A 12,861-nucleotide genomic window follows, 5' to 3' on the forward strand; every position below is an offset into this window, starting at 1 on the left:
ATAAAACAATGCAAAAAATGCATTTCTTATTTGATATTTTAGTCTTGTGTCTAGTCTAAATATCTAAAAATTCTTACATTAAGAAACAATTACTAGACAAGTAAACATTATTGTCTTGTTTTGGGGGAAAATAACTCAAAATTAAGAGAGTTTTTGCTTAAAATAAGCAAAATAATCTGCCAATGGGGTGAGTAAAATAATGTTGTTTTAAGATTATTTCACTTACCCCACTGGCAGATTATTTCGCTTATTTTAAGCAAAAACTCTCTTAATTTTGAGTGATTTTTCCCCAAAACAAGACAATTACCTTTACTTGTCTAGTAAATACTTCTTGTTTTAAGAATTTTTAGATGTTTGGACTAGAAACAAGACAAAAATACTAAGTAAGAAAAGCATTTTTGGCTGTGAACCTTTTAGGGGTTCCAAATAATTAGCGCTGATAGAACCTTTTAAGGTTCTAGAACCTTTCCTTCTAAGAGTGCAGCATCACCAATTTTTTCACATTGTCTGAAACGCCTTGTTAAAGAATTCAGTCTCTCTAAACCCCTCCTTTCCAAGCATTTACTGCTCTGATTGGTCAATTGGCCCAGTCTATTGTGATTGCCGCTTACAGCGCTTACAGTGATTCATGTCGGAAACCAAACTTGATACCATTTCTGAATTTCAGCTCCAGAGGCTTCCTCAGCACCTGATACACAGTGATACTAACTGTACTAATGCACACCACTCAAACAAACACCAACAAACACGTTTTTGGGGGGTTTTATGATCAGTGTGTTTTTACCTTGTCGGCATCTGTTGTTGTTGTTCAGAGTTCGTTTTCACCCGACTGAACATGTTCAATGTTTGTCGGTGTCTGTTAGGGCAGTGTGAACATGATAGGTATTTTTCATTAAATTCTAAATCCTAAATCCAACGGCCAACTTGTTTGTTGGTGTTTGTCTGTGCAGTGTGAATTGGCCTTAATAATGCCGTCGGTTTTGCCATGTCAATTCCAGTCCTCATCCTTTGAAAGTGCAAGGTTTTGTTTTCACAGTGCAGAAAACAGCATCTCGACATGTCGACAACACGAACCAAACTTTTCCAGGCCTCAGCTACAACTACAGTGTTTGAGGCAGCCAATAAACACCACAGGCTGGCTTTATGCAAATGTATTACAAAGCTCCGAAGGTTTGTGCAGGAAGTAAGGCTGGAATTAGTGACGACTTGTTTCAGGCAGTTTAGAATCAGTTATTTCTTTTGGGAGACAATAACTTCATTTGGATCTTTTGACCTTTGAAACGTTGCAGACCTTTTACATTCATAACAACTATATAACACACTACATCAGTGGTTTCCAAACCTGTCTGATGAGGGAAACATGCAATATGTGCAGGGCTGGTGGTCCTCCAGGACAGGTTTGGGAACCACTGCACTACATGTAAGGTAACGCACCTAAAAAAAGCATAATACAGGCATTTAAATATTATCTTGAATATTCGTTAGTGAATTACTCGTCACAAAGATTTGAATGGCTTGAAGAAAAATAGGATTTTCAAGCTTACAACAGAAAATTCACAGAAAGAAAAGTTGGTGTGAGCTGTCAGAAACTCTTTTTAATCCAAATAAGCCTTTATACACCTAATCGTCTCAAGCCTCAACAGAGAGATTATTTAAAACTCTAATCTCCCACATCCCTTTTTAATTACGTCTTAAGCTGTATTAAGAATAATACACCGGGAATTGTCTAAAACAGACAACGCCCGCACTAAAATCTGATTTGTGTGAAGCTATTGTATAGTAAATGACAAATATATCAGTTACCATCAGCTGATTTGAACACAAAATAAACCCCATTTACTTTCTTAATACATATGCACAATTCATGAATGTTATTCAAAAGAAAATATGTCTTTATTCAAAATATAATAACTTGATTTTACCTCTTAAAGGTAGATGGTGTTCGATTCCAGGTTTTTTGGAGTCGACTCCGATTCCTGATTCCCACTGTGGAGTCGACTCCTCGACTCCGTTTACTTTACATCAATGCAGGGTTAGAAGTCAGAAAAAATTGCTGTTGTTACACACTTAAATTATTTCCTCCCAACACAAAGTCCTAAAATCCTCTTATTAAAACCGCACACTTTAAGCGTGGCCATCCAAATTTGTCCAATTTAGCGATGACTTTCGTTGCTATCAACATTTCTGTAGGCCTATCTATTACATAACCTAGGAAAAGTCACGAAAAAAGATGTTGTCGCGTGATGGTGCTAAACGCACATGATCATTGTCTTAAAAGGTGAGTTAAAGATGCTATACATAAAATAATGCACACTATTGATGCGTTTCTTCTTGATATTTTTATGATTTATGGTTAGTTTAATAAACTCATGGTTACATGGGAAACCAAATCTATATTTATTGGAATAATATATACCATCAATTAAACTAAAGCTAGCATGGAGGAAGCCTATAATTACAAACTAAAGTCGCTGTGATTGTTTTTTTCTTTCTAAAGTAAGCACTCAGGTAAATAACCGTGTGTGACAGTTTCTGCGACAGCTCTTTGACGCGGTGTACACGACGTCAGTGTATTACCTCGCGTCTCGCTTCATTTCACTCACTCCTTGCTTATAGTACACTCAACTTCCATGCACTTTCGATGAGAGATTCAGTAAAATAGAGTGATTTCGGACACAGCAACAGAGTCGACACCAAGAGTCGATTCCTGTACTGCAGTCGACCCCGACTCTGGTGCTATTCAGAGTCGAGGAATCAACTCTTTTGGAGTCGACTCCCCATCACTACTGAAAGGACCTATTCCCCAGGCTCGTAACTAGGCTATGTGGACGGGGAAAATAATATAGGGTAAAAAAACATTCTGTTTCTCTTTGAAAAAAATCACTTTATGGTTGCAAAATGGGTTGCAAATGCAATTTCATGTTGACTGTTTTATTTGCCTACTGTAAATGTCTTACAGTTAAGAATTATGAACTATACTCTTGGCTGAAAATGTGTCTTTTATCAGATTTTTGTTGCATCTGTTTTTAATAAAAGCAATAAGCTTCTATAATGCTGTGCATATTGCTTTATTTTCCTCACCTTAAGGTACCAGTTGAACACAATGGTGGTGGACACTGAGGCAGGCCCCCACCGCAATCGAACCGTGGTGTTCCTCGGATCCACCAGGGGAACCGTTCTCAAGTTCCTTATCACTCCCAGCCCAGAGAACCTGTACTCCAACACCAACACCTTTTTGGAAGAGCTGGAGGGCTACAACCCAGAAAGGTGATGAGATTTTCTTGCTTGAAACGCTACAGATTTAACCATTGTTTTTCAAGCAATGTTCAGTTTTGGTCTGTTTTGCTTTCTATTGCTTGCTTGCATAACTACAACCGATGGAAAAGAATCCAATGGGACTCAGAAAATCATCCAACAAAAAAAAATCCAATGGGGGCAGAAATTATATTCAAAGATGAGCTTATGTATAAAATATATATTTACGTTTCTGTAGAATGAAGCAGGGTGGGGATGAACGAGGCCGCTGGAGCGATTGATAATGAGAGAAACATGACTGTTAGTTATTAGACTGTTATAGACTAATTATATAGTTGGAATCACTTTCAAAAGACTTTTATCAGCTGGTGAACAATGAAAATATTTATAGACAATAATAATCCATCCTGTTTTAAAGATGCTGCCCAAAACTGCTACATATAGAATAACAGGACAATATTGTCCGCTGGTGAGGATGCTAATATAGTTATCACTATAGTTATCATCATTGGTATAAATGGCCTTAAAGGGTTAGTTCACCTAAAAAGGAAAATTCTGTCATTAATTACTTACCCTAATGTCGTTCGACACCCGTATGACCTCCGTTCATCTCTCAAGACCCATAAAGGCACTAAAGACGTCGTTACAAAGCCCATCTCACTACAGTGGCTCTACAATCATTTTATGAAACGAAGAGAATAGTTTTTGTGCGCAAAAAAACGAAATAACGACTTATATAGTGATGGGCCGATTTCCAAACAAAGCTTCGAACCATTATGAATCAGTGAATCGATTCATGGTTCAGATCGCCAGTGTCATACTGCCAAACTGCTAAAATCACATGACATTGGCGATCTGAATCATGAATCGATTCACTGATTCGTAACGTTCAAAGCTTTGTTTTGAAATCAGCCCATCACTCGTCGCTTCATAAAATGATCGTAGAGCTGTGTAGTGAGATGGGCTTTGTAACAACGTCTTTAGTGCCTTTATGGGAGGAAATGACATTGGTGTCAATGAAGGCCTTTCTGAGCCATCGGATTTCAACAAAAATATCTTCATTTGTGTTCTGAAGATGAACGGAGGTCATACGGGTGTCAAATGAAGGTGAGTAATTAATGACAGAATTTTCATTATAAGAAAAAACTAGATAAGACAAACTTGTTTCAGTATTTGGACATTTGGACAAAAAGTAAGGAAGGGAGATCAAGTTTTTTTTTTGTCCTTAGCATCCTTACTTCCAGACTGAATTTACTTTGAAAAATCCATATTTATCAAGCAGTTTCCCACAGTTGTTTACTGTTGTTGACGTTTAGCCCTGGATTAAAAACTTTGGCACAGTCAAAGAGGAAAAGATTTTCGGTATCAAATGCAATGGAACGAAAAAATCCATGCTTTTTATCCACAAACACACAACACCACTGAAAATGTCCTCAAAAGCAAACAGAGGTAAACGATTCAACAGGTTTTCTGATTATTTGTGTGTGTGTGTGTGTGTGTGTGTGTGTGTGTGTGTGTGTGTGTGTGTGTGTGTGTGTGTGTGTGTGTGTGTGTGTGTGTGTGTGTGTGTGTGTGTGTGTGTGTGTGTGTGTTGCGTGTGCGCGCGTGCGTGCGTGTGTGTGTGTGAGCGTGTGGCACTCTGATGGATGAAAACATGGCTGGGGTTTTGAAGATGAAAGGCAATACCTGTCTGGAGGAAGAACAGAGAGATGCATGCTGGGAGATGAAGGCGAGTTGTGTGGCGGTTGAGATAAGGTTCTCAGCAGGATGCAGCGCTCACTGAGAAACACACACACACACACACCTGAAACAAAGAGATCACTGTGTCTGCTTGACCTTCTGCCTTGCCTCAGGTGTTCTCTGGATGACATCCAAAACTCTCACACAACTTCCTGTAATATGTCTTCAAGCTACTTATCAGTGTTTAGATTACATGCCTGATATCTGTGGACCTACTGTTGAGGAGTTTCTCTGAGACGCCGATGTCGTAATTTAATTAAAGATGATGCAGTAATTTAATGCTTTATTAGCAGATTGACAGTTAATGTGTGTTGGAAACAAACCAACTCTGACTTAATCTCTTTTAGTGTGTATTTTTTTGGGCTGTTTGCCACTTTTTATAGTTACAAATTGTAGAAAGAGGACAGTGGATTACTGAAGAGAAAGAGAGAGGGGTTTAAATTTGAACTTACTGTACAAAATGATGTTGTATATAGTTTGTATTGGTAATGTAGTATAGGTGTATGTAGTTTGACAAGGGCCAAATAGTGATGGCTAGACGACTGGATCAGAGCATCTCCAAAACTGCAGCTCTTGGGCTCATTGATGCACGTGGGGAGCGAAGGCTGGCCTGTGTGGTCTGATCAAACAGACGAGCTACTATAGCTCAAATTGCTCAAGAAGTTAATGCTGGTTCTGATAGAAAGGTGTCAGAATACACAGAGCATCTCAGTTTATTCGTATGGGGCTGCATAGTCGTAGACCAGTCAGGGTGCCCATGCTGACCCCTGTCCACCACCGAAAGCGCCAACAGTGGGCACGTGAACATCAGAACTGGACCACTGAGCAATGGAAGAAGGTGGCCTGGTCTGATGAATCACGTTTTCTTTAACATCACTTGGATGGCCGAGTGCACATGCATCGCTTACCTGGAGAACACATGGCACCAGGATGCCAGTGTGATGCTTTGGGCAATGTTCTGCTGGAAAACCTTGAGTCCTGCAATCCATGTGGACCTTCCTAAGCATTGTTGCAGACCATGGAAATGGTATTCCCTGGTGGCCTCTTTCAGCAGGATAATGTGGCCCTACACAAAGCAAAAATTGTTCAGGAATGGTTTAAAGAGCACAACGAGTTTGAGGTGTTGATTTCAAATTCCCTTCAAATTCCCCAGATGTCAATTCAATCGAGCTTCTGTGGGATGTACTGAACAAACAAGTCCAATCCATGGAGGCTTCACCTCACAACTTACAGGACTTAAAGGATTTGCTGCTAACATTTTGGTGCCAGATACCACAGCACACCTTCAGAGGTCTAGTGGAGCCCATGCCTTGACAGTTCAGGGCTGTTTTTGCAGCAAAAGGGTGACCATTATAATATTAGGTCATTATGTTATGCCAGATTTGTGTATATTTATATTACACCAATTATTTCATCCCTTTTTGCTACTGTAACGTTAAGACTATATGTACATAACATATATAACATGTAAGTTCTATATGTAATGACTTCGGTAATGATTGGCTAACCTCTTGGCATGTAAAATTATGCGTTTGAATGTCTCCGTTTGAAGCTGCTGAGTACGGGTGGTCATACTGTATGTTATTGGCCTCATGACTCATGGAGACACCGATGTGAAGTTGTTAGGTTTTAATGAGTGTGTGTATCCTTGTTCTAGGATGTGTTAAGCTGTAAAAGTATTGACGGTTTTAATGTGCGTGTGTAGGTGCGGCGATGAATCCGTACAGGCACGACAGCCTCTCTCTCTGACCCTGGACAAACCCAGTCACACACTCCTGCTGGCCTTCCACTCCTGTGTGGTCAGAGTGCCTGTCGCACGCTGCCAACTGCACTCCAGATGCATGAAGTAAGAACACACACACACACCTTCAATCTGTACACTGATTAAACACCCTCACATTCACACACGCTCTCGTTTTCCGTCTTAAAGTAAATTGTGCCACCCAAACGCACACTGCTTCATCAGCGGCTTTGAAATTACCGTGACCCAACTTTTACAATTTCCTTCAGACAACGCACACAGTTCTTCTGGCCCGTCTCCCATACGGCACATTTGGAAAGGCTTCTCCCTGAGCAGCAGTAAAGCTGTGGTGTAATTCAGCCGTGATTAATGATAGAGGCTTTGATTGAGTCTGCTGATGCTCTCTTATCTTGCAGGACACGGTACAGCGCAGTTGTACCATCTGCACCAACTCAAGTTTCTCCAATCCACTTTGTACGTCTGCGGCACCATGTGCTCGCTCAAATGACTCTTGCACCGGCACCCCATGTTGCCATGGGTGGCACAAACCTCATTTCCCTCCCTGCACAGACTCGAATAAATAAATGCGTTGCGTTAAGAATGCATTGTGTTGTTTAATATAAATTAAAGTGACAAATCATAATTGTGAAATGGGTATCAAAATGTAACAGAGCCAAAGCTAATGCATGAGCACTCTAAGAATAAATGCATCTATTGCAATTCATAATCTCAATCAGCTCGCTTTTTTGTTTACTTTTTATATGCACTATAAGCATTATATTGTAGTGAGATTTTAAAAAAAAATCGAATTAATTACAAAGTAATCGCACATCAAATTTGAATGAGAAATTACCTTAAAAGATATACATAGGGAATAGTGATTGAGGGTTTAGTGGGCGATTTCGGATTCAACAACTGAGTCATTCCTTCAAACGGCTGATTCATTCAGGAACGCTCTAAGTAAATTAAAGGGGTGGGTCCGTGGTGTTTTTCTAAGGAGCTAGAAATATGACAAAATTATTTATTGACAAGTTTACAAAATTCAATATTATGTTGCATTTTACCTTGTTCTAAATTTGAATTTTTAAATGTTGAATATAGAACATTTGAAATTGAACACATCTGAAATTAGCCTGACAAGCCAGACCCACATCAAGATGTTTGGTCTGGAAACTCACCATAGACAGGGCTCAATCCGAGGGGCGGGATAAACGGTTGTCTTTCAAACTCCCTCTGCACGCGATAGGATAGCGCTACACCAACCAGAGCAACGAAGGTGAAGCAGAGCTTGTTGATAGATTAAACATTCGCCGTATCCGGCCGGCTAAACTACGAACACATCTTCCCTTTTTAAGAATGACTTCAGTGGCGTTCTTTGTTCTTTTCTCAGAGAAAAGCTTAACTCCAAGTCTTCCAGAGTCGCGGTCAAAGCTGATTCGAAAGACCGCCGTTTGCCAGTTTCTGTGTTTACTAGACAACAGAAGCACGCAAACGCAACTCGGCCGTCGTCATTATGGCCCCGCCCACCGACTCTATACACGATGTGATTGGCCTGGCAAGAGTTAGGCGAATACAGCTCAGAAGGGTATTGAGAGTTGCTAGACGACATTCGCGGGCAGATTAAATTTGCTGCCGCTAGGGTGCGTCTAGATTTCTAGGCTAATCTGAAATGTTTTTATGTTGAAATTGTATACATGTATGACATGTATTTTCAAACAACAACTATTTTGTTCTGAATTAATAGACTGGAAATATTCCGTTTTTGAAAATACAGATTCAAGATTTCAGATGAAGAAGAAATTCAGATCATCAAATTCAATATTCTAAAATTCAAACCGCAGAAATTCAGATCTTACAGAAAGTAGGCCAGAGGTTATCATCAGGGAAGCGTAAAGGATGTCAGAAAAGTCAAATGGAGCACCATCTGATCATTTCATTTCATATTTATTTATATATATATATATATATATATATATATATATATATATATATATATATATATATATATATATATATATATATATATATATATATATATGCAAGGACATTCTCTTGGAATTTCTCTGTTTATTGTAAATATATTTAGAGAAGTGAAACTTTAAACTTGAAGAGCTGGAGAGACGGTCTTTTTCTGTTCCTCTTTGTTCATTCCGTCTTTGTAAATGTCTATAGATCATGATTTCTGGTGTCTAAATATCTATAGATCATGATTTCTGGTTTCTGGTTTTGTTTCCTGTATTCATTATAGAGGAGGTCGATATTGTCCTCTGTAATATGGTCATAACATTGTGTGTGTGTTTGTGTAGAAACTGCATTGCGTCCAGAGATCCATACTGCGGCTGGACCAGAGGAAGTACCTGCTCACTCCTGCGGCCAGGCACCAGGTTAGAAATCATGAACATCCTCTACACAAATATAAATGCTTGGCAAAAGTATTGTAAGCATGCTGCTTCATTGTACAAACCTAAAATGCATTCAAACCTCAGCTCAAAGGGGCGATAGAGTTACGCACAAAATTCTTGTACACACGTTTCTGGAACACTCTGCTCGTCCGCCATTGGCTGGTCAAACATGAAGCCAATGCTGACGTGTTAATGTGTAGTCTTTGTTTGTTATACTGGGGTAGGAATATGTACTTTAAAAATATATAGTTCACCCAAAAATGATCCCATGATTGACTCACCCTCAAGCCATCCTAGGTGTATCTGACATTCTTCTTTTATATGAACACAGTCAGAGGTATATAAAGAAATATCATTGCTCTTCCAAGCTTTATAATTGCAGTGAATGGCAGTCCTGATTTTTAAGTCCATAAAAGTTCTCCACAGGCCTCCGGGGTTTGGGCCTTCTGAAGCAAATAATAAAGTTAATAAAGGCCTTCTGAAGCAAAGGGATATTTTTTTATTTAAAACTTTATAGACTAAAATAACTAGCTGCCGACAGACAGCCTACGCAAGTCGACTTGCGCCAAAACAGTAACCCCAGACCTGATGTGTGACGTAGGATGTAGGAGCATCATAAGCTTTGACGCCTCTCATGGTTCAAACTAATAGAGCTGGGCAAAAAACTCAAGCTCCTCTTCTCTTATATCGAAATCCTCCAAAATTTATCTTCAAAACTTCTCGCTTTAGTCTTCTAATTTGTGACCAGTGTTTTGTGTTGTTTTGCTCTATTCTCTGCACCTCTGCGTACATCAATACATCATACGTCAGGTCAGGGGTTACTCTTAACGCTAGTTATTTCAGTCTGCAACACTGTAAAAAATTATTGTCGGTTTTTGTTGGTTTAACTTAAAAAAGTAAGTAACCTGTTTGCCTTAAAATTTTGAGTTTATTGAAATTAAAAATTTGAGTTGATACAATGAAGGCAATTTGTTTAATTAATAGACACTCAAAATATTATTGTATCTAAACCACATAAAAAATTTGATAAATCATATTCTAATCTATTTGGCATGTTTCACTGCGTCATCAGAAATAAAACACACAATTACCCAATATACTTACCAAATATTTTAATAATATTTGAATAAAGGTTGTCGAATCTCAAAAAAATGTTCATTGTATGAACTCAAAAAAAAAAATATTTCAATGAACTCAAAATTTTAAAGGCAACCAGGTAACTTTTTTCTAAATAATTTTTTACAGTGAAAGTGTTAAATACAGCATGGAGATTTTTCTTGCACAATCACATCGCTTCACTTCAGCCTTTATTAACCCCCCAGAGACGTATGGATTACTTTTATGATGGACGGATGTGCTTTTTTTCAAAAGGTGCTCTACTCACTCTCATTATAAAGCTTGGAAGAGCCAGGATATTTTTTTAATATTACTGATTGTTTTTGGCTGAGGGGAGCGCAGGGCACAACCTAACGCAGGGTTAGTTGTAACGCATGGTTTAACACTTTTCACACATGCCAGGATGACGAAACTTTGTGTATTTACTAGTTGCCATATCAACACTATATAGAGAAAAAAATAGCGCCAAAATTAAAAAATCTTTGGAAGATATCAATGAACATTTATTTTACCATAGCAAAAGTAAATTTCTTACTTAAGTTAAATTTTTTATCTGTTTTTTGTGTTTATTTAAAATAAGACAAATCTGATATTATTTGAATCTTCTGTTATTTAACAGTATAAATGTTCTTTAATGCTGATCTGCAGTTCTGCAGGTGGGGTGCGTTGTAACACTGCATTACAATGAGCCCCTATTACAAATATGACATTTGATTCTATACTTCTGTTATGAATTCTTTTGAGAAAAGGGTAAATAAGGACTGAGAGTCAATGTTCAGGAATTATTCATTATTATTCGGTTTTTAACTATGCTGTATAGCTGTGTCAGTGATGTTTGTTGTCAAAATCAAAAAAAGTGTGTTTTTTTAAAGATAAAAAAATGCCATTATTTTATTTCAAAAAGTTAATAATTGTATTTTAGTGACAAAATATTTTAGTTTGTTTTGGATATTTTTTTGATTATATCAGATAACATTTTAAGCTGTCATTTGCTCATTTTTACATTGTGCCCCCTCACATTACAATGTACCCCACCTATGGGGCATGTTGTCACATTTCACTTCCATTCTATCTGGGTACATCAAGAAAAGAGTATACACTGTATTAATAAAACAAAACCACATAATTGTACTAGACGCGTGCAATTAATGTGGGGAAAAAGAAATAGTGAAATAAACCCCAAGTGGATTTAGACAAACTGAGACAGTCAAACAGTCTCCCCTACACCTAGAATGGCCTGAGGGTGAGTAAATCATTGGGTAATTAGAATTTTTGGGAACTATCCATTTAATATATATATAAAAAATTAAATTAAATAAAAAACACTCTAAATGTGTTATTATTTAGGTAGCTTCGGTAACTTGCTTAGTGAAAGTCTGTCTGTCTGACAGATGTTGACCTGAAAAAGACAACTCATTTTTAAATGGTGTCCGGACACATTTCTGAAAATCAGTGATGCAGTAAATTGAGTTTGCATAACTAGAAGCATTTGCATTTGCTTACTTGCATAGAAACCATGTTGTGTATCTAATCTGTGAATTTGTATTTTATGTTCAAATATCCGTTTTCTCCTGTTTTGCAGATTACCTTTCGTGCAGGATGTTGAATATGGAAACACCTCGCATCTCGGAGACTGCGACGGTGAGTTTATGAACCTGTTTAGGATGTGCCCTTTAGCTTCCCCGAGAGAATTCACTAGAAACTCTTCAACAATACAGAGAAGATCAGGTCTGGTCTGGCATGAAAGTTTTACTTAAGCAGTCAAAGTTACAAGAAAGTCACAGGTTGAAGATAATGAGAGAGAAACCAAGCCTTGGGTCTTTTCTTTTTAGAAATTCATTAATTTCTTTAAAGTTTGTAGTGTCTGAGTGCATGGGTGAGTTAGTGACAGTGTTTACATTGTTAAAAAAAGACAAAAGATGGTTTATATTTTCTAAACATTCAGAAGCTTAGATTTGCCGTAAATCTGCTCTAAATTGGCATTTTGCAAGGCTGGCACCATATGAAACCCTCTCTGTCAATCACTAAAGTTTTCATGGCTCACACAGAATGTGGAACAGCAGTGAGGTTCAAGTCTTTTCCTCAAGAGCACTTGAACATAACAGACTGCTCAGACAGAAGATGGTATATACTGCTGCTGCAGCCATATATAGCTGAGTCATATAGGAGAGAGAGAGAGGGAGGACAGAATGAATCTGAATAAAGTTCACTGGCTTAGTATGCTAACACTAGTGCTCTCAAGGAATCTGTCTCTGTAAGATATTCCCATGATAAAAAATGGAAAACAGCAGCAGAATTTAGGTTTCCTGTTTGGATTGCTAATGTTTACACACAGTTTAGTTAAGGAAAAGAATGACGGCCAAATTCTGTGACTTGAAGTAGTTTTTAGGGGACACATCTGTATTTTGAGAATGATTTCAGGTTAATATGTGCTGGGGCCCGACCTCCTGTTTGAGAACCAATGGCATAGAAGCAATAGCGGGCTAGCGGGGTATGTTGTCACACTATTTAACCCTTAAATGCATTAATATTTTGTCAATCTTTATTACATATTGGGGTCTTTAGCGACCCGGATCAATATCTGAAACTATATCTGATCATATAAAA

General features: G+C 38.1%; 1 protein-coding gene across 1 annotated transcript in view; it reads left to right on the forward strand.

Moving 5' to 3' along the window:
* sema6ba (sema domain, transmembrane domain (TM), and cytoplasmic domain, (semaphorin) 6Ba) overlaps nucleotides 1–12,861 on the forward strand; it is a 195,128-nt gene that overhangs the window by 170,462 nt on the left and 11,805 nt on the right. The window contains exons 13-16 of the mRNA XM_067452727.1: nucleotides 3,088–3,267; nucleotides 6,701–6,841; nucleotides 9,043–9,120; nucleotides 11,837–11,895. Coding sequence (XP_067308828.1) covers nucleotides 3,088–3,267; nucleotides 6,701–6,841; nucleotides 9,043–9,120; nucleotides 11,837–11,895 — 458 coding nt within the window. The remainder of the gene's footprint in view (nucleotides 1–3,087; nucleotides 3,268–6,700; nucleotides 6,842–9,042; nucleotides 9,121–11,836; nucleotides 11,896–12,861) is intronic.

The sequence above is a fragment of the Pseudorasbora parva genome, chromosome 9 (genome assembly GCF_024679245.1).
Source record: "Pseudorasbora parva isolate DD20220531a chromosome 9, ASM2467924v1, whole genome shotgun sequence".
NCBI lineage: Eukaryota > Metazoa > Chordata > Actinopteri > Cypriniformes > Gobionidae > Pseudorasbora > Pseudorasbora parva.